The 24349-nt window shown below is 43.4% G+C and overlaps 1 protein-coding gene across 2 annotated transcripts in view; it reads left to right on the top strand.

The window, feature by feature from the left end:
- The first annotated feature begins 7777 nt into the window (after positions 1-7777).
- Positions 7778-24349, top strand: part of ddhd1a (DDHD domain containing 1a) — a 30820-nt gene continuing 14248 nt past the window's right edge. Inside the window, exons 1-4 of one of the 2 annotated variants that reach the window (XM_030082120.1) lie at positions 7778-9153; positions 11503-11679; positions 18536-18637; positions 22294-22422. In XM_030082120.1, coding sequence (XP_029937980.1) covers positions 8304-9153; positions 11503-11679; positions 18536-18637; positions 22294-22422 — 1258 coding nt within the window. In that variant the 5' untranslated portion in view covers positions 7778-8303. The remainder of the gene's footprint in view (positions 9154-11502; positions 11680-18535; positions 18638-22293; positions 22423-24349) is intronic. The other variant, XM_030082121.1, reaches the window with a different exon arrangement.

Here is a 24349-nt window from a genome sequence, read left to right on the forward strand (position 1 = left end):
ATCCTGCTGTGAGTACAGCCATGTGGACAGCATTCCTGCCATTTTCTCTGCTATTACCAGATCACCATAATTAAGTCTTCAGTGTTAACGGGGCGACCAGGCCTGAACAGGGGGACAGCTGATCTACACCAGCTTCCTGTGGCTACTGGTGTAAATGGGGAGGGGGGCACCCACATATGTAGGGGGGTGGGAAGGGTGTCTGAGAATCTTCTTCCAAATGTACCTGGAATAAGATGCATGCACATATGAGGCTCGTGTTGCCCGTATGCAGATGCACGTATGCCAGTCCACACTGATGCATACATGCACATACATTTGAACATAAACACAAGCAGATGCATACTTTTTATTCCCAGAGTGAGTGGTGGGTGTCCTGTAGGTATCATGCACTTGATGGGTTCCCTACAAATCTTCGTCAGGACTCTCAGGAGAACAACTGCCCTCTGCTGCTGCTGTTAACTTATACTGTCAGCTGTGATGAAGGGAGGCAACAATATCTGCAGGTGTGAGGCAGTTGAAACCAGACCAAAGTAGTTCCCAACAACAACATAAAAATGTACAGCCTCAAAGGACATGGAGGCGGGTGTTTTCAAAAGGAAAGGAGGTTACAGTGCTGTCCTGAGGGAGAGGAATGAGCACAGTATGAGAGGGGTGTGGTAAAGTGGGGGCTAGAGGGAAGAGAGAGAGAGGGGTGGGCAAGCTACACAGGGAAGAGATGGAATGAGAGAGGAATAAGAGAATGAGCTAAATAGGAAGGTAGATAGGGCAAAGAGCAGCAGAAAAATGGGGAGAGACAGAAAGGGAGGGGAGGTGAGGAGCAAGAGAGAGAGAAAGAGAGAGGGGGGAGAAAGAGAGAGAGGAGGGAGCGAGCTACTACACAGGGAGGTAGAGGGAGCGGGAGCGAGAGAGAGGAGGGCCTCTTTGTGGATCATTGGCAGATAATGGGCTCATTAGGCCAAACGTAGCTTAAAAAGGCTCTGGCTCTCTAAACAAACAGAACAGGCGCTGAGGAGACGGACTTAAGGGCCCGACATGGAGAGAGATATAATGAGGCCCCCACCACCCCCGTCCTGCACTGAGCGGAGGGAGGCCTACCAACTGGCAGCCCGCTCAAATTCCCTCTCAGTCCGCCCTCGTTCAAGTCGATGTTTAGAGGCAGGCCAACAACCAGGCAACCTGCTTCAACCCCAATCGCCCACTGCCCTCAGTTCCCTCACAAATGGATCGCTCACATTACACTCTGTTTCTGTAGTTGTCTCTCTCTCTCTGTATTTTCTTCCTCTATCTCTCTTTCGCTTTCTCTCGCTTTCTCAGTTCACCACCACTCTCTCCTCTTAGCCCACACAGCAATAGTCCAGTCTACTTGCTGATGGTAAAGGCAGTGGGTCAGTTTGTGTGTGTGTGTGTGTGTGTGTGCATGTTCTGTATGTCTGCTACTGTACTTAACAAGGGGTATCCGTTTGAGTCATGCAGCTGATTCATTCTACTTCACGAAACACCTGCAGTTATTTGTTTTCCATCAACTTGCAAAACGTAGTCAACACGCAAAGTCATGCAATATTAATCACTCATTAGGGTAAACACAGCAATACTGTCCTCACCCCTCACTTGCTCCAAGGAGAAATACTGGTGAGGAAAACCCTCCAGTAATGCAAATAAAATGTTATTGACGAGGCAGGAGAAATGTGAGCCATAGTGTTTAATGCTTGCGGTAAAAGGATGCTGTTCCAACAAAGACCTTTGTGGGAAATGTGAATTCCTATTAAGCAACGGGGATGTGAGCTGCATTGCCAGAAGGGATAGGCCTTGTGCAGACACTACTTTAAGAACCAAACCAATGCAGCAGTTGTTTTGGTGAATAATAAATGACAACTGATATTGTATGATAACATGTGCAATTGAAGTGCTTCACCATAGCATACGGGTAGGTACCATGGCTGTGAGCAATAACAGAACTCTTTGCCTTGAGCTTCTTTGTAATCAACTCAGGGAAACACAGGTTAACACAGAGCACGGCCATCCAACCATTGAAACTTCCATGAGATTTATTGTGAGAAGAAGTAAAGAGGCTGCTGCCTGGTTCTCCGGGAAACCAAAATGCCTTCCTTCCACTGCTCCCTCTCCCGTTACGAGTGTTTGCCTTTGTTTGCCTTTATTAATACCAATATATTACACTGGGAAAAGGAGGAGAGCATTACTTGGAGGAATAGAAGTGGGGATAAAAAATGGAGGCATTGTGAGGGGGGCCGTGGCGGTTTCTGTTCATCTCCAGCTGCTTCCCTGCTCATCACGCTGAGAACTAACATGAAACACACTCACGCTACGGCCTCCTCTCACACACATCTGACATCCATTAAGGATACTGATGGAGGACCAAGCCTCTGAGGCGACTTGTGGTCCCATCTCTCAGCTCCTCTGCGAGAAAAGAAAGGAAGGGGAGGGCAAGGAGAGAAGAGAGTGAAGGAGAGGGTATGGGTACCTCTGACAACCAGACATAAGTCCAAACTTGGCCTAAAAAGCCAGCTTTTGCTCTTCTAGGTCTTATGGAAGTCACTTGTACATGGGCCTTCATTTCTTAGCCAAGTTCAAACGCCAAACATGCATCATTTTGAGCATACTCTTATGCCAAGCACCTTACATACATTAGTATGACTGACTCCAGTGGGAACTGAACCCCTGTCCCTGGAGGTATTGGTTCCATGCTCTAGCCAATGACCTACACATGACCAGATTTTCATGAGAGAGGACAAAGAGTTATCCTCAGAGAGAAAAGCGAATAGTTTGGTTAGCAGAGCATTAGCATACCACAGCTAACGTTCCTCAGGGTTTTGTGGTATGTCTGTCTGCTTTACCAGTCGCTCTGGCAGGTAACCAAATATAATTTGGAGGCCCTATTCTGGTTCATGTTGGCTGGTAAAACAATTAACGTGGCTGGTGAATTTGGGGATTTACCAGCTACTGTGACCTCTAGACCAAAAAAGTTAGTTTCTAGTGCTGGTTACCACAGACTGCAGCAAAGCCGTCTTTGAGGGTCCCCAGGCCATTCTGTAAAAACATTCCAAAGCTGTCTGTGGGATGTGTCTATTCCCTGGGAACTTTTTCCCCACTCAGATAAGTCAACCCTGACAGTGTGAAACATCATCTGAAAACACTAAGGATCAGCCCAACACATGTAGGTCTCCACGCAAGGCCACAGAGGTCCTGAGGGCACAACACTCACCTTGTAAATGACAGACACATCTAAAAGAGAGAATTTACTCATGGACAATATATTAGACATTGCCTTTGGGCTCTGGAACTGTCATCCTTCCTGATGAAGGGAGGATAAAAAAAAAAAAACTGCTTGTCCAAAAGAAGCAGTGTAGCACAGAGTTGGGTGCAAGCACAGACACAGGCAACCGAAACAAATAAACAACATGTGCATGCATGCACACACTCACATACACTCACTTATCTTAATTGCTTCACATTTCCGTGCAACATAATGTGTTGTCACTGGCAGGAGCCCAACTGCGTTGGATATTCCTGGGAAAAAGATATTGATCGATAGTGGAAGCACAGATTGAAGAGGCTAGCATTGGGAGAAAATGAGCATGAGAAGGTGTTTGTCCAAACACTAGCTCCCTGTTTGATGTGTATGAATCAGAGTGAGAGGAACATCACCCTCCTGTCTCCTCTATATGTTTACTTCAACAGGTTACCCCATCGGGCCACCCCATATGCATCCCACACACACTGACCCACACCCCCCACAGACAAACAGAGGGATAAAGAGAAGGATAGTGTGAAAGAGAGGAAAGACACACCTCATTAATCTTGCTGGCACTTTCCACTCCACAGCTGTCTGTTTTAGCAGCACGTTTACTTTTACACAGAGGTGAAAGTGACTGATACCTAAACTGTCGCCTCATAATGCAAAATGTTCAACGTCACCCACAAGTAATAATTTACACAGTTTGTAATTTTCATACCGTGCTATTTTGTGAACTCTTTTGTGCACTCTGCCTTGTTCTTGTCTCTTAAAATGGAATTTGCAATATGTCTGGACACATGCTCTCTCTTTTCCTGGCTGACATGTTAAGGAGTGGGCCTGGTCTATTATGACGTGCTGTATAGAGCACATCAAAACTTACATGTACAGTTACAGAGGTTCCCTCATAAGTTTCACTGTCTAAAGACGCTTTCGTACAGTGCTCTGACTCACTGACACCAATTTATTTGACTCAAGTGAGCTGGTTCTGTTTGCAGACATAACCCAGGAAGGCAGACTTGTCCACCTTATGAAAAGGTGTAGCATGTCATTGTGCTCTGTGGGAGTTAAAAAGCGAATCTTACAAAGAAACAACCCAAAACAACTAATGCTGACCTAATTAACCTTTTACAATTATAAAAGAGACCTCTCCCTTAACAACGCATTGTAATTAGAATACAACCACACATACAGGCTTATTGTCCCTCTCATGCATTTATTCCTGACACAACGACACACTCTTGTTTACTCTTTCTTTCTCTATCTCTCTCTCTCTCACACACACACACACACCCATGGCGGCAGCAGTCAGGCAGCCCATCCCAGGCCAGGCTCCGGTGAGGAGGAATATCAGACCTGTGAATTGTTAGGGGTTAGCTGAATCACAAAAGGGCTGGCAGCCCTGGAGGAGGTCGTTAAGGCCAGTGGGACCAGGCAGCGGCTGCCGCGTGCTGCAGTCAACAGCCCACATCACCCACCTGGAACCTGGAGCCCAGACAGCCGGGGTGAGGCGGAGCCGCTGGTCAGGCCTCGGCTACAGTCTGCAGGGAAGGAGGAGCCTTAGCCCAGACAGAACAACGGGGACTATGCTGTCCCTGCTTTTGCTGCCCATGTCCAGGCGTAACGGTGCCCTGCACAGACCCCTCCCCTTCATCATGTCTGCCCAAACAGCCCCAAACCACCCTCATTATGTTCCTCTCCATCTTAACCCACATCTACTACCAGCTCCTCCCACTAGACCATCATGACCACACCCACCTATCCCCACCTAATTGGTCTACTATGGTTTAATCACCTCTCGATGTGGATGGAGGAGGGTGGGGGTCAAGGAGAAAACCACACATTACATCATGTATTTACTTATCCAGGGTAGCTAACTAGTGTTGCGCGTGACATGGAGAGTGGAGCCAGGGGTGAAAGGTGAAGGATTCAGGAGTAAATGAGTCATGACCAAACCAAAGGGTTGGAATCTGGGGGCAGGCCACTTAAAACCCCCAAGGTACACAACACCTCCAGGAAGACAGCACTCCCTTTATCACCACCACCACTATGGCTAATGTATCTATGACTATCTATTATGGTTGGAAAGTAAAACAAACCCCAAACTTTTCACCTGAATGAGGGTCTCATGCAATTGCTACAGACAAATTTCTAAACTAATCCTCAGAGAATTCCCAGATGTACATGTCTTGCACAAAACACCGTAATGTTTCCCAGAATACAAAGTAAGCACTTTGTGATTATTTGCTATTAATGAAAACAATTAGGGGCTCAGGGTTTTGGTAGGCTGCCAACTACTGTTTCAACATTTCTTCTTTTCTTGAAAGAGGAATTTGAACTCTCTAAATTGCTTCCCTTTAGTAACAATGCAGTAAACACCCTCCAACCCCCTCTCAACCATCTGTCCATAGTCAACATCACCCCAGTAACCACAAGTGACATGTACTGTAGATCGACCTTGTAGTGTGTCCAACCACCCCACCTTTGTGAGGTGGTTCAGCTCAGCAAGGACAAACAGACTTTGTGAAGTCAATCCGTAGATTGCTCCATTTAACATGAGTATAGGGCTCCTTTATTACTATGGAGAGCACTCTAGTGTCTGGAGAAAATGAAGGGCTAAGAAAGTGAGGAACAGAGACAAAAAGAAAGACAGAGGAGACGAGGAAGAAAATGAAAAAGGAAAGCAAAAGAAAACAGAATCAGGAGGAGAACAGAGATGGATGGATGGATTTCCACTCATTCATCTCCCATGTCCCAGCAACCCTTGCCTGTCTGTTGGAGCGGCAATGGCCCACGTGGAGACATCAAGCACATTCCAAGAGTCGGCCCAATTACGGGCAGATGAGGGGCAGTTCTCTTTGTTTAAGAACAAAGCCAGGAGTGACACAACTGGTCTTTAAAGGGAGCTCTCAGAGCTGTGGCTGAGGAGAGGGGGACCAGTGGGAGGGGGAGGTGACCAGCTGGTTATAAATATCTATTTGGTCAGTTACTGGAAGGAAAATTTACAGTTTGTTTGTCATCCACTCATCCAGGTGGTGGGCCTGGTGGTTGCAAAACTTCAGAGCAGAGAGAGAGAAAGAAAGAAAGAAAGAGAGAGAGGCCAACCTGTTTCAGACTGACTGCCAGAAATGAGGAATTTGACTAATTCTTATATGAAAGCCACATGTCATCCTCTAGTGGAAACCTGCACTGAGAGAAAGATCTTGGAGAGATCTCATCGCATATTTAACCCAGTCATTATTCTGGTCATACACATTTAGATGTTGTTGTAATGTGAATTAATCTTACACTCAGATAATTAATGTCAGAATGATCTTTAATGACTATCATCTGGAAAGGATGAATATTGGACTACTCATGATGAGTTGGCCAGGATTGCAGAACATTCTCCATACAGCAGCTAAGAAGTATACTTTGCAATTTAAAGTTTCAACATCCTGACATTTCCTGAGCTTTGGCCTCTGACTATTCTGCTCTGATCCCTTGGTAAACTATGAAAACTATGATCTACAATGATAAGCTTATGAGGGCTATAGGTTGTAAAGTCCTGTTAGGGGTGACTTGGATTGTCCCACTTTAATAATGCTCATTGTGCAATTGGTTGTTGATGGCCAGACGCATGGAGCATTGGACTGCAGAGGGGCGGGACGAGTTTAAAGTTTAATTCCCACTCTGCAGTAAATTAGAACACAGCAGGGTAATGTCTGTTTATTCCAAATACAGCTGCAAGGGCCTCTCTGCTATCCCCCTCTCTCTCCCCGCAGACCACACCATGGCCCCAGGATCACCTGGACCAGAAGTACACACACAAATAGCACTACACAAAACACACATTATGCAAACACATGCACTTGCATAAACAAACAAACCAACACATGCACACGCAGGCAAGCACACAGGCACACAGATAGGGAAACGACAAGCAATGATCTCTCTCTCTCTCTCTCTCTCTCTCTTTCTCTCTCTCTCTCTTTCTTCTCTCTCTTTACTATGCACACACGCACGCGTGCGTAAGTGCACGCATGCGCGCACACCCACACACACACGAGGTAAACACTGGCTGTGCTTAGAATAGATACAAAACAATAGAGATTGCGGTGTGTAATGACACCATTAACAACATAACGAACAAATATAGGTCAGGTAATTAATTTTTACCACTTACTCTCATTAAAAATTGTGCCTGATATGGGCCTTAACTAGAGCATATTACTCATTTACTCATTTAAATGTTCCTCAGACCTTTTTGGTTACTCCAATCCAATAATTAGTAATAGGGCTCTGGATTTTGGGACTTGCTCTGTCTTACAAGTTGGTCTTTGCTGCTCTCTAGTGGAGGGCCCAGTCATACACTGTTGGCATATGATCAAACAAGGCCGTCGCCACGTTAGCGGTGGGTATTTGTCACCATCTAGTGCACAGGACGAAGACAGCGTTTGAAAAATGCAGGGAGGGGGGAGTCTGGCTGCATGTTCACGCAATTTCTACGTGCGCGTTCACGTGGGAATCCTGTGATCTATGCGTCAGCTGTCAAGCGATACACACACTCCTGTCTCCATGCAAACCGGTGATTTGCTTAGACACAACATGATCCGAGATTCCACTGAGAGAGGAGGGGAGACACTGTGATGACTGCAAAATTACCTTTACCGGGCCGGACTGACGCGACTCGGTGACTTCTCCGATGAGTTCGATGATTTGACATCGGTTTTGCCAGGTGGAGGAGAGGAAAAACGGCGGACAGGTTTCCGGGTTGTAGCTAACAGTAGAGGCTTGCTAGCAGGCTAGCACAGCAGTTAGCGAGGACAGCCTCGGTCTGAGCTCTCAGCCAGCTAGCTAACATGCTAGCATAGGCTAACATAGCCATAGTTTCAGTATCCAGGCAATGGAGAAGCTGGTCTAAAACTGGCTTTACATAAAAATTTCTGTGTAAGTTAAGCACTGTCGAGCATGACATCTTGTGATAAACGTCATTGCTAATGTTGACAGCCAAAGCTTGTTTTAAAACGAGCTGGATTGGGTAGTTAACGTTGGGTAGACTTCTCAAATAGTTATGAACACTTTTAACGCTACAAGCAAAACGTCCACAGTAAGCTCTTCCTTGAGCGCCGACAGAAGAGGTTCGGTCGATGTCAGCAGCAACAATAACAAAGAGTGGGACTTGGGAAATGATGTGTTTTTGTGTTGTTATGAGAATACCATGGGCGAAACGGTGCAGGCAGGGATGCCCTCTGTCCAGTCGGGACTGGATGGACACCTGCCCCTTCTGAACGACCGACATCATGCCACGCAGGGCGGTTTGATGCTGGGCCTGAAGGAGGCTTACCCTGCCGGTTGCCACAACCGGGATTCAGCTGCAGCCTACCTCGATAGTGGTTCACTGGACTACAACGATAACGGTGGGAATAACGCCGGTCCGTTGTTCGAAAACAGAAAGAGGTCGAGGTCCAACAGCTCAAGACACCGCTATAGCGAGATTGTCACTGAGCTCGGTCCCGAAGAGGTGCGGTGGTTTTACAAAGAGGACAAGAAAACCTGGAAGCCTTTCGTAGGACACGACTCATTGAAAATTGAGCTCGCCTTCCGTAGATTATGTCAACTGAACCCGGACAGTGCCAAGCGGACGGGCACGGCAGGGTCAGAGGTCAGTGGGGGAGACGAGGAGTGTGGGCATGGTGTGGAAGCCAGAGGGCTGAACGGAGTGGACAGAAATGGAGCAGTGTCCTTGGAGACGAGACCCACCAATGTTCACTTAGATCGGGAGTCCTTGGACACGACGACTGAGTCTTCTGAGGAGAGAGACCCGGAGAGCATTGAACTCAGTATAGAGGCCGTGTGTGTCCGAGGAGGGCTCTATGAGGTGGATATCAAAGAAAGAGAGTGCTATCCTGTTTACTGGCATCGTGAGTATCATAAACTCCTACCTTATATACCAAGTGTATAAAATCGAATGGCTACATCTGCAGTATACCTTATGGGGTCACAAATTATCCTGTCACTCCTGCTGCCAATTCCAAGCCTGTGCCAGATGTTGATTGAGTAGTGTCCATAATCTCTTAAGTCTAATTCCTGCTGTGCACATAGACTCCATATACTCTCTGCAGTGGAATGGCTTCACAGCATGGAGATTACAGACATGCTCAGTCAGGAGTAGGGTGCATATTCAGAGACTCACTCCATCCTCGCTCTTTCCCTGTCCACGTTTTAGATAAGAGGAAGCAGTATGGTTAATGTATGCCTCAAAAGGCTATCATGAGTATGCCTTTGATAGTATGTGGCATAGATCATGGCATGGATCATTTTATCAGGGATGCAACCTAACAAGCAGACAATTATTTATCAAGGCTGGTTCTTTAGAGTTCTGTGCCGTATCAAAGTGCCAGGCCTCTATATCACCTTTCACCAGCCAAGTAATTCGTTAGTAGCCTCTTGTCAGCCCAGCCCAGGTGGTCATTTTGTTGAGCTCAGTTGGACTGTGCTAACTAATTCATGGAGATTTCCAAGAAAAGGAAGCTGAGGTAGAGAGTCAGTGGTATTGTATCTCTGCACTATAAAGCCCCTGCATGGGTAACTGGCCAAATTCTTTCCAAGGCTAACACTAAACGACAGAGAGCCAGTTATATTCCTGCATCTCCCTGCTGTGGATGTAGGTCCTTACAAGTTACTTGAGGCGCTTGCTGTCCTGTTTCAGCTTGGCCCATATCACTGCTGACACAGTGTAATTGCTACCATTAAACATCCAGCCATGTGAAGCCCACAGACTTATCTTCTTTCACTAGACACGAACAGGTCTAACATATGGGTGAATGCCTCATGTTCTACTGCTGAACTGTATTGCAGTCACTGTAAATGTAAACATGTTGATGTGATTTTACATTGGGCTCCCTTTGCACAGAAACAGGTTAAGAGGCCTCTATCTTTGTGAAAATAGGTCTGCATACAGGTCTGTGATTATTCTCTGAGTCACCACCAGAGAATCAATTAATCATGCCAGTCAAGACTGTAATCAAAAGTGGCCTCTATGCATAAGCCACTGAGATTTGCCCCCTGTGGATTTCCCATACCTGTTGACTTCACTAGAAATCTGAATTTAACTCATTCAAAACCATAATTCCTTTCTAGTATGAGGTAGGGTTTGGCACAAGCAGCAGCATTACCAGACGTGGATGTCAAAATCATTATCTACCGGCATACATTTTTTAAGACTGCAGTGCTCAATAATCATTTAATTTATTTATTAATTTTACAGCAAAGGAATCTAAAGAAAAGTCCTGCTGCACAATGTGTGTTTTTATAGACACTAACACTACTAGCCCTTTTATTGGACAGGACTACTACTTGACTGATGTAGACAAAACAAAATAGAACATTACTTAAATGAGCCATGCATCCCACGCGACCAAAATATTCTCCAATAATGGCAGATGAACAAAAACTGTGAGAGTCTTAGTTTCCTAGCCAAATGGTATTTTACGATTACTACCACTTGCATGCCCATTGAGAGAGGGTTTTCCAGTGTGAAGTAAGTGGCAGACTCCATAAGCATCTTGCCCATGAAGGCTTGCTTTCCTTGACAAGAGTTAGGCTGAAACATTGTAAGTTAATGATATTATCAGGATTATTGGTGTAATTTTCTTGGATATTTTCAGTGGCTCTTTAATAGTTAATTCAGAAAGACCTGACATAAGCATGTGACTTGGTCATTTGTAATTACAAAAGTATTTCAAAAGTATGATTAAAGGTGCACATGGATGACACAGGAAAGTGGTAAATACAATAGGGAAAATGGACAATTTTCTCTGATACTAGATTTGCTGAGACTTCTCATTCAGTGGGTAGGAAGCATGGAATCTGCACCAGCAACTGCATTAGTGATGAAGTATCTATTATTGTGCTACTGCCTGACATTCTTTGTCAAAATTAGTATTGTACTTTTCTATTTGATATGTAAAATATGACAAGTACCCACTTAAAAGCTCCTTTGGTTACAGCCTCCGTTTTTTCATCATTATTGCCAACCAAAAAGGCACCAATAATTTATATTTACAGCTTCTGAACTTTGAAATCAGCGGAAAGAGGAGCGCATCAGTTTAACTGCATACAAAAAGCGTAGTTCCTGAGCTTTCACTTTAACTCTAAAATTCATGTCGTTGGGTTTGTGTAAAAACAATTACAAAAATCTATCTCTGGATAAAGTCATTCCTTTTTTTTTTTACCTTTGACTCTAAATTCCTGTTGTCACTGTCATACAGAACAGGACCACATTCCGGTAATGAGAGCCCTGTGGTTCATTGATGGCACCTGGCTGCCATTGGAAGAGGAGGAGAGTGACCTCATCGAGCTGGAGCACCTTAACTGTTTCCGTGGACACCAAGTGCAGGACACCTTCGAGACAGACGTCGTGGCCAAGACCGTCGATAGCAAAGATGGTGAGAGTCAGGGGAAGCATGTGGATAAAAGAATAGCCATAAGGTAGCATAATCATGACTCAACCTACACCACTGGTTTCTGCCTCTGCAAAAGTAGTGGGGGCAGCAAACCTGTGAGACAATGTAGCACTGAAAAACCTGTTCTAGTAAGTAATGTGTGAATGAATTAAAGTAGACTTTATTGCCAGTGGGTCCTCTGACCCTGCACTGTTCATATTCCACACAGGCAGCTATTTCTAAAAGAACACATAAACTGTACAAGCAGGAATGACTGACACAGAATTACAGCCTGGGATCTTTGTTGTGGTAAACCTGTGCTCTTACTGGCCAACACTGTGACATAATGAGTTGCTGGTTGCATTTACTGATGCTGTTTTAAGTTAGTTAGGAGGTAAAATTGTCACTTATGTGCTGTCTGGGTTAGGGCTGTATGATTATACCTTAAAAAAAAAAAAAAAAATCATGATCTTGATTCATACCTACATACAATCTCTATACGATTTCTAATGACGACAGTTCACTCACTCTTGTTCCCCTATGTACTCACGTCATGCTGCGTTCACATGTTGACTTCCTCGTTTTGGAACAATCGCAGTTGCTATATCAGTCACACATAGACAATGTAAAGCAAAAACACGCTATTCAACATTCACGCGCACAACTCAATCAATGTTCTCTCATCTCTCTCCGTCACTCGCAGCATGCCATTGTCAGTCCCCGTTACTATAGCAACCCAACATGGCACGTGTAGAACAAGCTCGAAGGAGGCAGTCAGAAACAGCCTACCTGCAGGAGTTGGAGCCTGAAAGTTTTTGCCAAAGAAAGTGGAAGAAAAAAATGAGTGAGACAGAGGAATACTCTGGCGGGGGCAAGAATGATACCGAAAATAGGAGCTCACTTCAAATTGCAGTGTGTGGAACAGTTTCATGTTTAAACCTGAGGATGATGTACATAATTTGCTGGCAATGCTTTGGTATTGTCTCAGCGCAAGCAATATACAGTGATTCTAAAATAGGATTGATGAGGTTTTTTTTTTGGTTTTTTTTGTTACCAGAGACTTATATGTTTAAGTTTAGCACTTTGATGTGTTATGTCGTCTGTTAGACAAAGGCCTGTCTAGACACCAAGAATCTCATCTCATTTTTGAAAAAGTAAGAATCATCTGAGAGAATTGTGATCTCAATTTCTAGAGAAAAATCATGATTCACATTTTAGCAAGAATTGTGCAGCCCTAGTTCGGGTTAGTGATGGCTTCTATTAAAATGAAAAATCAACATCTTCACAATAAAATCAGAAGAGAGGCATTGTGACTCATCAATTTGAAATTACGTGACAGCCAGCCTGCTGTAGTCTCAGTGCACAGCTAGGGAAAATGAATGCAGGAGTTGTTTATATTCATGGGTGTGTAGGATTCATTATGTCAGCCCAACATAAAGTAGGTGCAGCTCATACATTCTGACGCATTTGTCTCGCAGGACTGACTCAGGCACAGTGTAGTGAGCTTTTGCTGTGAATCAGGAATAAGAAAGAGGTTCTTTAATTCAGCATGCTTGTGAAGGCAGCTAGAGCTTCTCTCTCTGGAAAGGACCTTCATAGGTGATGAATGTGTGGGTGTGTGAATGTGGTAGATAAATGGAGAGAGAGAGAGAGAAACAGATGGAGCCAGTGTTAAAAAGGGAAAAATGTTTAGTCTGCATTATAAAAACTGATGTGCGTGAGAGAAAGAGCAACTTGCATCAAAACAAGAAGGATGTAAATTGAAACATGTGCGCTTCTGCATGTATGCAGAATATTTTTCAGCCAGTGTTGAGGACATCTCTTGAGTACCTCTAGGCATCAATCTGAACAACAGCAAAACAAAGTGATATCTGAACAGCGCAATTGCCTGCAACCCTGACTGATTGTATTTGAATAATCTAATTATGACTCATTGTCTGAATCACTACTAATCAAACAAAACCGTGTATTGAAAATCTTTCTAGTTTGTGCTCTGATTTGCCTGTGTCACAGCTTCTAGTACATTGCACTGTAGCTGATATGCCAGGACAGAATCAGTCTCCATTACAGAAGCTATAAAAGGCTCTAAATACAGTAAAGCCATCAGAGGAGACTGGCTTCAGTCAGGCGGCCAGTCGTGCCTGCATTGTTGTCCTTTGTGTTATGCACTCACAGCTACCTGCCCGTGGCACAGACGCATCCATTAAATTGAATCACGAGTGTTGTGGCAAAACAGGAAGGTCACCCGTGGTTCCACACACACACATACACACACAAGCCTACTGTAAAGGTTAAATATATATATATATCCATGCAGACACATAAACATTCTGTCACCGAGGACACCTCTCATAATCAGATTTCCTGCAGGGTGTTTGAAATATGATGCAAAGGCATGCCAAAGGGTATTGTGACACCAGGCTGCGTCACATTTGAATGAATGCCCCTCCGTTGCACAGCGCGCACACACCCACACACACAGGCACACATACGTCCCTCTATATAGCACATGACCTTAGCTCGTTGAGTTTGTCCACTTGGCAAGTTGGAGTATTGCCCGGGGTAAATATCACGTTCATGTTATGGAATAAGGAATGTATTCATATTTTAGGCAGTGTATGCCTAGCAATGAAAATTTTCAGCTTCTTTTCGACACAGAGTCTGTAAAATTGCAGATTATTACACACCTACATTTAACACGGTGTTAAGGCAAGTTGAGTAAGATGCGGTTCTGTTAGTTCCAGTGTCATGGGTTAGGCACTCAGCTTTTGTAGGTCTTTGTTGCAGGCAGTTACAGGAGAGCATTTCAGGCTTAGAACTACTAATGTGAAGACGCTCGGAGCTGCAAGTAGGCTACCTTGAACCATATCACAGTTGATGAATGGATAATAAAGCGTGCTGTGCTGTGACAGTACTGCAGTATCTACTTTCCCCCACGCTCACTATCCTATTCTTTGCTCTTGCTGTCTTCTCTCTCTCTCTCACTCTCTCTCTCACTCTCTCTCTCTCTCTCACTCTCTCTCTCACTCTCTCTCTCTCTCTCTCTCTCTCTCTCTCTCTCTCTCTCTCGCTCTCCCTCTGCAGCTATTTGAGAGCGCTTAGTGAAGCAAAGCACATATAGCAGGCATACTGGCATGGCATGCACTATGCAGGCATAATATAATGTGAGCAGAAATGTCCTGTTGTGTTATAGTCCAAAATGACTCCTATGAAATGTTATACGCATAGAGAGGGACACAAAATCTGAAATAAAATCACTTAAGCACTGCATAGTTTACTGAACTAAAGACCAGTAGAACTAGTTGGCGGAAATAAAACTAGTAAAAACTAATAAAACCCTGCTCATATCAGAAGGAATTCCACGACAATTTCTTTTGTGAACTTGATGTGATAAATTGTTCCTTAGGGTCGTGTTTTCTCTAAATAATGGAGAGTTTTTACATTTAATCAAAAGCATACTGTATCTAATTTGTATTTAGGATCTTTACATGTATGAATATTTTGTAATGCTATCAACCTCTCCCAGATTTATCAGCCCTCTTTGGCTAGCCTCTGTTATTTTTCCACTTCTTTGAAGAGCGAGGGCTGCAAATAGTGAGCAGAGCAATGTTGACAGTTGTGGTAACAATAGTCAGTATGTAACAACAGAAAAGTACTCACAGTGTTTTTATTGAATAGCCATTGAATCTGCAAACACCCACAAATGGCATTAGAGTTGATGGAAGGAAATGATCTTCAATGTCTTTTTGTACCAAGTCCAACTTTGTTCTCTTGATCTGATATGAGGGCAATTAAGTGAACGTTTTCCTCAACACACTGTGGGAAATGTTCATTGTTGATTCAAGGGTGTGTTTAGTGACAAACAGTGCAGTGTGAAGAGTCATCGATAGACAGGTAGTTTTAACTTAGAGAAAGGTAATTTAGAAAACACACAGACTAAAACACTTGCTAGCTAGCAGTGTTGCTGTAGCCTCACATACTGTAGAAGCCCTCACTGTGGAAGATTCATTGCAAATATTCAGCACAGTTAGAGGAACTGTGCTTTTTCACCTGAAAATTTTTTCATGCTTGAAACACAGCAGTTACATATTGGTGAATCTGTGTATCTGATTCAGTTGTATGTGTAAAGGAGTAACACTGCTCGCAGCTGCAGGGTATGTCCAAGTCTTGAAAGCCTCTGGGACGTCAGGGCAAAGCAAAGCAACACCCAGCGGGCTTATCACGTTGTTATCTGTCAACATAACACTTAAACAGAAATTTACAGTAAATAACTGAGCTCTGAGCACACTTCTAAAATGCACCACACACTTAATGACGTGACTTCCACAAAAACTTTTGCGGTTTCTTTATCTTGTGTGAGGCACAGACACTTAACAGTGAGTTGGATTTGGGGGATCACACACTACATGAGTTCTACAGTAACACTACAACACCTCAGTCTAAAAAACAAAACAAAACATTAGCTGTATCACTACACACAGAACCAAAACAAATGTGGATGTTTACTGTTCACAGTTCCTGTTCACAGTTTGTCTTGACTTCTCTCTTGCTCAGCTCTCATTGGTTATTGTCATTCTGTGCTCAGATGTGAGCTGTTTCCCAGCTCACACTACAGTTTTCTAATTATAAAAATCTAATATTTTCAGTGTGAATCATTGTGATAGTCCCAGTTGGACCAGGAGGCAGAGAATAATTCTTTAAACCTCAAACACTACAAATCACCTGTACTAACTATTCATTGCAGCAGTACTAGTGTGGACTTGCTTGGTCCAAAAAACAGTTGTTATGGCCAAATCATGACTGTAATTGGTTCCCCATTTGTAAGGCATCCATACCAGTAGACAGGTCACACTGCTCACAGAGCCAGTAATACACCAGCTACCACACAAATGAGGATTTCATTGTCCATTTTTTAAGTCATGATAAGATACTGCAGATAGTGGTAATCCCAGTCATTAGGGAAAGCCTGTTTATAAATGCATCCATCAGTGCTGTTCTGCCCAGATGGACATTACTGATAGCCACGGTACTTTTTACTGCATACTGACCACTTCCAGTGCATTCAGCAGGTTTCTCTTCCGCAGCCCTTCACCCCTGCAGAGTGAGGCACTGCTGACATTTGCAAGTGTGATCATGGAATGAATAAATTGGCCAGATTTTGTTTGCGCACTCTGCTGATTTGATTACCAAATGCTGATGGTTTCTGCCTACACCTGATACAGTGATTGTCTTTGTATAGAAGACCCTGGCAAGACCTCCTATTAGTCTTATTTTGATGTCAGCTGCCATGATTTTTTGTGCAGTTATTATTGAATTATTAATTGCACTAATAAAGTACATAACAGATTATTAATTAAGCTATATTATATGTGTATATATGTATGTATTATGTGTGTATGTCTAAGATTGTAGGGAACCAACTTATTTGGCTGTTGTTATCTCATTTTCTGAGCAAGAAAACCATTTAATCTGGTAGCTGTCAAACGTGCAATTGTATGTTGCAGTATATCTACACAAAAACGTTTTTGTTGACTATTTGTTGTCCGTCATTTCAAGCAAATGTTTTTTAAGCAATTACCATATACATTCAGTTTCCTTGTCAAGTGTCAGTACTGGCTGAAAACGTATCAACCAGGTTATCTTTTCTTTTTCACCTATGCCATTTTCCAAAACTTATACTAGTACGTAATAGTTTATTATGCACATTGGCCAAACACAAGTGCCAGTCCAAGTACTTCTCAATTAACATGCAATTTAGCATCAATCTGTTTTAAAACAATTACAGGAACAAGTGCATCTCTTGCATCTCTTGTTTGGTTAAGTAATTTAGTGGTTGGTGTTTAGGAGTGTTCAGTCAAGTACAATGAAACAGACATTGAGTGGAAAATTCTTCACAAATGACAACACCTCAGCTTTCTCACTTTGGTCAGCTTTACCTCATTATCAAGCTAGCCAGAATGAAAAATAGAACTTATATCTCTGGCTGGTTTGTCGCAGCTGCATCATCTCTCCTCAGCAGCTTCTTTCTCAACACTGACAGACACCTTAGTTTGGCACAGCTAGCAGTTTGCAGTCAAATATTCATCTGCACTGAACTCAAAGAGTCAGCACACTGCACACCTTGTCTCTCCACCAGAAAAAAACGCTGTGCCACAACTCATACTAGTAATAAAATGTTGATATGGTGACAACTTCATTTGCTTAATTGCACAGCTCCAACCAAGAAACAAGTTTAAAAAGAGGTTATATCTTGAGGTTATGTTTTGCTACAATTAATTATGTATTCAGCCAAACCTTTTTCAGACAAGAATTATTACTTCTGTGTACTCAAGAACTTGTTACACTCAGGAAGGTGGGCTTTAATTTTGGCATGACTTGCAGTGTTTGTCAAAGGGTGTTTACCTATTGAGCAAATGAAATGTTTTGAATTTACTTGAACTACTTTGTTCTTCAGAGGGGCTCTAGTGTTTAACATGAAGTTTTAAACAAAGTTTGGTTAACACTTTGACAGTCTTTTCTATAAAGGAAAGACTGCACAGGTCTTTACTGAGCATGATACAGATGCTACCTCAGTCATCTTGGGCATAATTTCAAGAAGCGTTGCATTTTGGGTTCAGACCTCAACCACAATTTCACCACAACCTATTACTAAGGCATCGCCCTAGGTTGTGGCATGATATTTGTGCCCGGCCACCAACTTCTGTCAGTATCCAGAACAGGCTCTGTGTCCAGGACCTTGAAGAGGGAACCTGATAGCAGCGCTACTTGATAGATGGCCCTGTCTAAGAGCGATGACAGTGGTAGCCTGTGTGACTGACACCCTGGCCATGATCATTACTCACTCTTTCTTGGTTGTTAGTTCTCTCCCACCTGCCCCCTTTCTACCTACCTTTTCTGTTCAAATGGAGTGGATATCAGACGAGTGGTAAAACTACATGTCACAAGCGCAAACGCTGCCAAGGTACTGTAAAACACCAAGTATTTTGTTTTTATTCTACTACATTAGATCTGCTAGCCTATGCCCTTTCCCCTAGTAGATCCTAGCTCTCTGTGGGACTAGTTTTTCTTTTTTCTTGTGGCTCATACCAATGAGTACCGCTGTTGTTTAGAACTACACCTAGGCTCAGTTAGAAACGGTTGTATAAAAATGGATCAAGGCTACAATCCCACTTTTCCATTACAGCCTAAACTGGGTCTAGCTGCTAGAATTTCTCCTTTGTGCCGTGGCCCAGAGTTGGTCACTACTGCTATGCTATTACTGCTTTTTGAGGAATCCTGCACGTTTTACTTTCATCAGTTTTCTAGGAAAGTGAGCGGACAATGCTCTCCAAGGCAACCTGCAAGGGCTTATCAGTCATTTGGGCAACAAATATGCCTCAAACCAGTTCATCTGGGCTAAATAAGCTGGTCCTCAAAAAAGCCACCCTACTCTTCCCCTTTTTCAATTCTGCACTATCTCTCCCTCTCTCCCCTGCTCCTGGTCCCTCTGACATCCCCTCTGGCAGTATGACCACATCATTAATGAACTGCTATCACCAGCTCCCGCTCTGAGGCTAATGAACAAAGCTCTCTGTGGAGAGGCAAGCAGAAGTGGTGAGCTGAACAGAGGAGCCATTGAGCTCCTTTAGCATACTGCCCTAGCAACTTGCGCTGTGTAGAATCAGCCTCTTTGAGGTGCAGCGCTGCCCCAGTTCTGGGTGCATTGAACCCCATCAAAAATGCTGAATAGAGAGGTTTTGAGGTCTGTGTCCTCATCTCATAGTAGATCCAACAGGCTGTTGACCTAAAATTTAGCATCCAAACCAGAACCCTACAGAGGCCTGTAAATGACCAATGTTTATGGATTCTCAGGCATAATACACATCCTAGTGGTCTTTAAAAATGTGTCACTAGAAACAGTACTCTTTCCAATATGATCATTCTAGTATACTCCCTTGTGTGGCCTTGCGTGCTGCACTGGAACTTTAACTATCAAATTAAAAACATAACTGAGATGTTTGCCAGGCCTTAGCCAAGCAAAGCAATATTAACTTGCACTTTACAATACAAGTGACATAGCCCAAAGCTAGTAACATAACAATAGCCAGTAACAATAGCAAATCATATATGTGATCAATACGAGGATGGGAGATTTGCCATTTTCATTTCTTATTTCCCCATCCCTTCCCTGCTCCATGCATCTGGCATCTTCCCCAATCTCTTTCTAGCTTTCACACATTTCCCTGTTTTTCTGTTGCTTCCACATTTCATCTTGTCCCCTTTCTCTACCATTTCCTCTTTCTCTCATTTCTTCCATTTTTAAAATGCTCCCCCTCCTCTTGTGTCTCTCTGTTATTCTGCAGGCCAGTGTTAGAAAACCCCTTCAGAAAACCTGTTAATCTGCGGCGGACGACTGCTAGACCCTCTCCACACTTTGATCTCCCCTTCTCCCTAGCTTTCCCCTCCTTTCACAGTTATGCACTGCCTTTCATTGTAAAACAGGAAGTATCTTTGCACATCATCTCATGTTACTTGCCATTTTCCACCTAACCTACTCTAGCTAGTTTGCATTACATTCAATATTAATATGGATGGCTAAGTGAAGAAGTTCCAGAACCTCTTTCTCTGAACAGGTTTCACAGACCTCCTGTTTTACAGTGGACTCGATACTATGAGTATATCTCAACAGTGTGAAGTGGCTTGGTCTGTCTCCACATCAGTTTTCCTTGTATGACAAAATGTACACAGCTCATGGCATGTACCACCTCACTTTTCTCTTCGCCTGTGTCTTTGCTTCCTGAGTGCATACAAAGGAGAGTTGATGAGAGAGGGCTGCCACTTTACACTGATTGAGATTCATTAATAACTGGATGATGAAAGGCACTCTTCTCCTCGGAAGAGTTGATTGCTGCTGCTGCTGTCTTAGAGTAGTACAGTGATGTCCTGTGTCATGATAGATGTTAAGCATGTGTTTGTTCTGCTCCTGAGTGGTTTCCCTTGAGGATCTGCAATGATAAATGAAAACCTGCACGAGGAATCTTCAAATGCCAAATCCAGTGTATTGGAGTACAGTAGCCATGAACCAAATGACTGCCCCTACATGGTGTGTAGGGGCAGCCTCCCCACTGGGCTTAGCGCCATTCACTCCACCAGTTCCATTACTTGTGACAGATTCTTCTTCCAGATCCAGTTGGTCTTTCCCCTATAGAGCCAGTATGAGTCATTTACTTTCCTGTCAGCTGGAAGAGAACAGAGCTGAGCCGAGATGCTGGAATTACAGCTCTGATGATCAGCCTCACCCTATCCACCACTCACACTTCTCCAATGAAGAGATTAGATTAAACTGAGCTGCTGAAGTCTAGCCTAACCCCGCCATGTGACACACACTTATTCACATGCCTACCATGAGAGTTACTTCTCCTGTTTTATTAACAAGAAGGGGGAATGGAGAGAGAGGGAAAGTTCAACTTAAAAGAAAATTGCTTGCTATACCCCTTGCTCATTTATGCCCTGCAGGCCTGGATAAAAAGTGTGTTAGCAGGGAATGGCTGATTGCCTATCAGCACAGGCTGGTGCAGTGGCACTAATTTTGAAAAAAAGAGCAGTGGAGAGGATGCGCTGGCATGACACTTGTATTAAGTGTGATTCCCTGGTGGTCCAATTTCACTCTGTCTCTATGAGAGGCACAAATACAAAAATATAAAAAATAATTTTTGCGGTTCACCGGGTGCTTTATTAAGCACGAAAATAACAAAAATATTGAATTTTTTGGTGTATGGTTACATTTTCCACATTTATACTGAATGTCACAAGAATACTCAAATTTTCAAGCAAGCAAAAATGTCATCTGGAATGTTTTTTCCTCTCTCTCCAAGTGCTTTGCCCAGTTCTTTAGGGCTTTTAATCCCTTGATTGGTTCCAAGCAGAGCAAAGAACCATGACTGTGCCCTGGTCCACCGCCAAAGTCTTCCGCCCACCTCATCCAGATGAACCCGACTGCACGGTGCACCCAAAGGACAGGCTGCAGGGACAGAAATTACTCCCTCAAGTCAACCAGTTTCATTTATCGTTCTTGCTTTTTGTAGCAATAGTGTCTTCTCATCAGCCATACCTCTGCTCTTACTTGCCCTATTCTCTGCGTCTCAAATTGACATCAAGCTGGAGGAAGATTAATTTAGAAGTGAGGAGTTAACATTACATCTCAAGAGCTGAACTATGTATTCATCCAGAATGATGACACTGAAGCAGAATGGTCAAGCAAGAGCTGAAATATGCAGACATTTGTGTGGTGATGTGTTTTTTGACAATGCTGCAGATCAATGCCCTGGACTGCATTTGATTGAGCTCTTTTACTAGATTTATACTAGATTTGTGCCATCTTTTTCAGCATTTAAGATGTTCACACCTGTGTACAGTTCTAATAATATGTTCAATCTCCCTTCCTTTACACATGGTCTCTCCTTTTTGTCCCTGATATCATTTTTATTTTTTTCCCTGTCTGTATCAGTCAACCTATTTTCCTCCACCTTGTTTCTGAGTTTGCCCCTCTCTCTGTCAAACTCTCAAAACCATCTGCCCCTGTACCCTCTTTTCACTACCCATTCATTTGCTCACTCCTCTCTCACTGCCCCCCTGCAGCCATCCACAGTCTCAAGTTGAGTCGAACCCATGTGGACTGGCACAGCGTGGATGAGGTCTACCTCTACAGTGATGCCACTACTTCCAAAATTGCACGCACAGTCACCCAGAAACTTGGCTTCTCCAAAGGTCAGTGATCATCCATTATCATCCTCCTAAAACATACTGTGCAATACAAAACTAATTGAGCCTGTTCTTATTCCAAATAGGATACATTTGTAATCATTATATGGATATAATTTTTGGATTACACACATTTAGTTTTATTTCAATCAGTACTGTTTACAATATTTTCAACCCTGCTGTTAAAACACTATGGTTTGAATGCTTTCATTTGCTATCATTCAGTAACTGATTTAACATGGCTGGGTACAGGCCAATCTGTTAATTGGATTAGCCCAGAAAAAACGCACACCCATCCATCTGGCATTTTTAGGCTACATTTGAGCAAATGTGCATATTGTAGTTGGATATTGTAAATGAAAAGATCATAGTTAGTGTTTGACAGACCTGATGGTTTGATCTTTATGGATGACTCAAGTCTGATCTACAATCTCCCGGCTCTACAGCACATTTTCATCCCCTGCTCACAGATTACGAGGAGGATCTGGCATTGGTTATCTCAATCTCCCCTGACACACAAATGCTCAGTGAGGGGAAATCTCCTTAGTGCTGTCGAGACAGCAGCAAATCCCTCTGGGACACAGCACATGACCGGACTGGGCTGTAGCTTCTAAATAAGGACGCACGCAGCCCTGTAGGCAGAGTCGAGCTGCTGTCGCACACTCAGCCAGTCACGGCAGGAGTCCTAGTCTCACCTACTGGCCCATTTGGATTCACAGCAGCACTCTACTTCACCACTGATATAATTATAGCTTATTGTGCATCTCTGTTTTTTAGCCCAAGAAAAATGTTTATTCTGCACTTCCATAAGCTTATAAGGCCAGACAAAAAAAAATTCTGGGTTCCAGTTCCCGACCGAGTGTCCCATTTACCCCCCCGAGTCAGGTTATTTTATTGGCCTCTGTGTAAAAATAAAATAAAATAATAAAATAAAGGCACTATGCGGCCGAGTGTGACCTTTTTGGCATTGGTCAAAAGTTAAGCAGGGCTTTTATTTTGATCTATGTTGCACTCGCCTTATTTGTGATGTTCTTGCGTAACTTCGGAAAATAACTTCATGGAATCACGCGCCACCGACAGCACTGGCTGGAAAGAATGGACTTCTGCACAGTGTGTGTGATTTGTCCTCGCAAACCACCAGCGAAAATAATCCGACTACAAGAGAAAACCTTCGCAGATCTAGTGAAAGAGGTGAAACAGTGCCATTGTAGATTTGCAAGTGCAGCAGGCAAACATGACAGGGGGGATCCGTGGACGGACATGGCGTTGGACATCCTCTCCACCCCCACCGTGGAGCTTGGCTCTATGGCGGTGGGCGTGATGGGTGTATTTGACTTCAGGTACCTAACGCTGCAATGCGAGCCAGAGACACCTCCCTCTGCTAGTAATAACGCTGCTCCGTCTTTTAAAAAGGTGGAAACTTATGCAAATATTGAATTAATTATATTTAAAAAGTAACCCATGCATCATTTCTGAAAATAAAAAAAAGAATAAAATAAAATAAAATCCCTACCTACCCATCCTTGCCTGGTAGCTCACCAGGCAAGAGTGAGCACCACATGTTAAGGCTGAGTCCTGGTCACAGCATCCCGGGTTTGAATCCAGTCTCAGGCCCTTTGCTTCATGTCATCTCCTTTCTCTCCCCTGAGTTTCCTGTCCCTCTCTCTACTGTGTCTGTCAAATAAAACAGAAATGCCAAAAAATAAGCTTATAATGCTATCGTGAAAGATGCCTTTGGTCTAAGTTGTCATTTTGTATGACATAGATTTGTATTTATGTCGTGTGTTCAGTTCAGAATTCCTGTTGAAAATATGCTTTTTGAAAAAGGAAGTAAGTAAAAAGTAAGGCATGTATTGATGGTTAATGCCATGGTTTAGTGCAATTGTATATAGTGTATTCTATGGCATACTGTTGTGGGGTTAAAATATGCCCA

Source organism: Myripristis murdjan, chromosome 22 (assembly GCF_902150065.1).
Source record: "Myripristis murdjan chromosome 22, fMyrMur1.1, whole genome shotgun sequence".
NCBI lineage: Eukaryota > Metazoa > Chordata > Actinopteri > Holocentriformes > Holocentridae > Myripristis > Myripristis murdjan.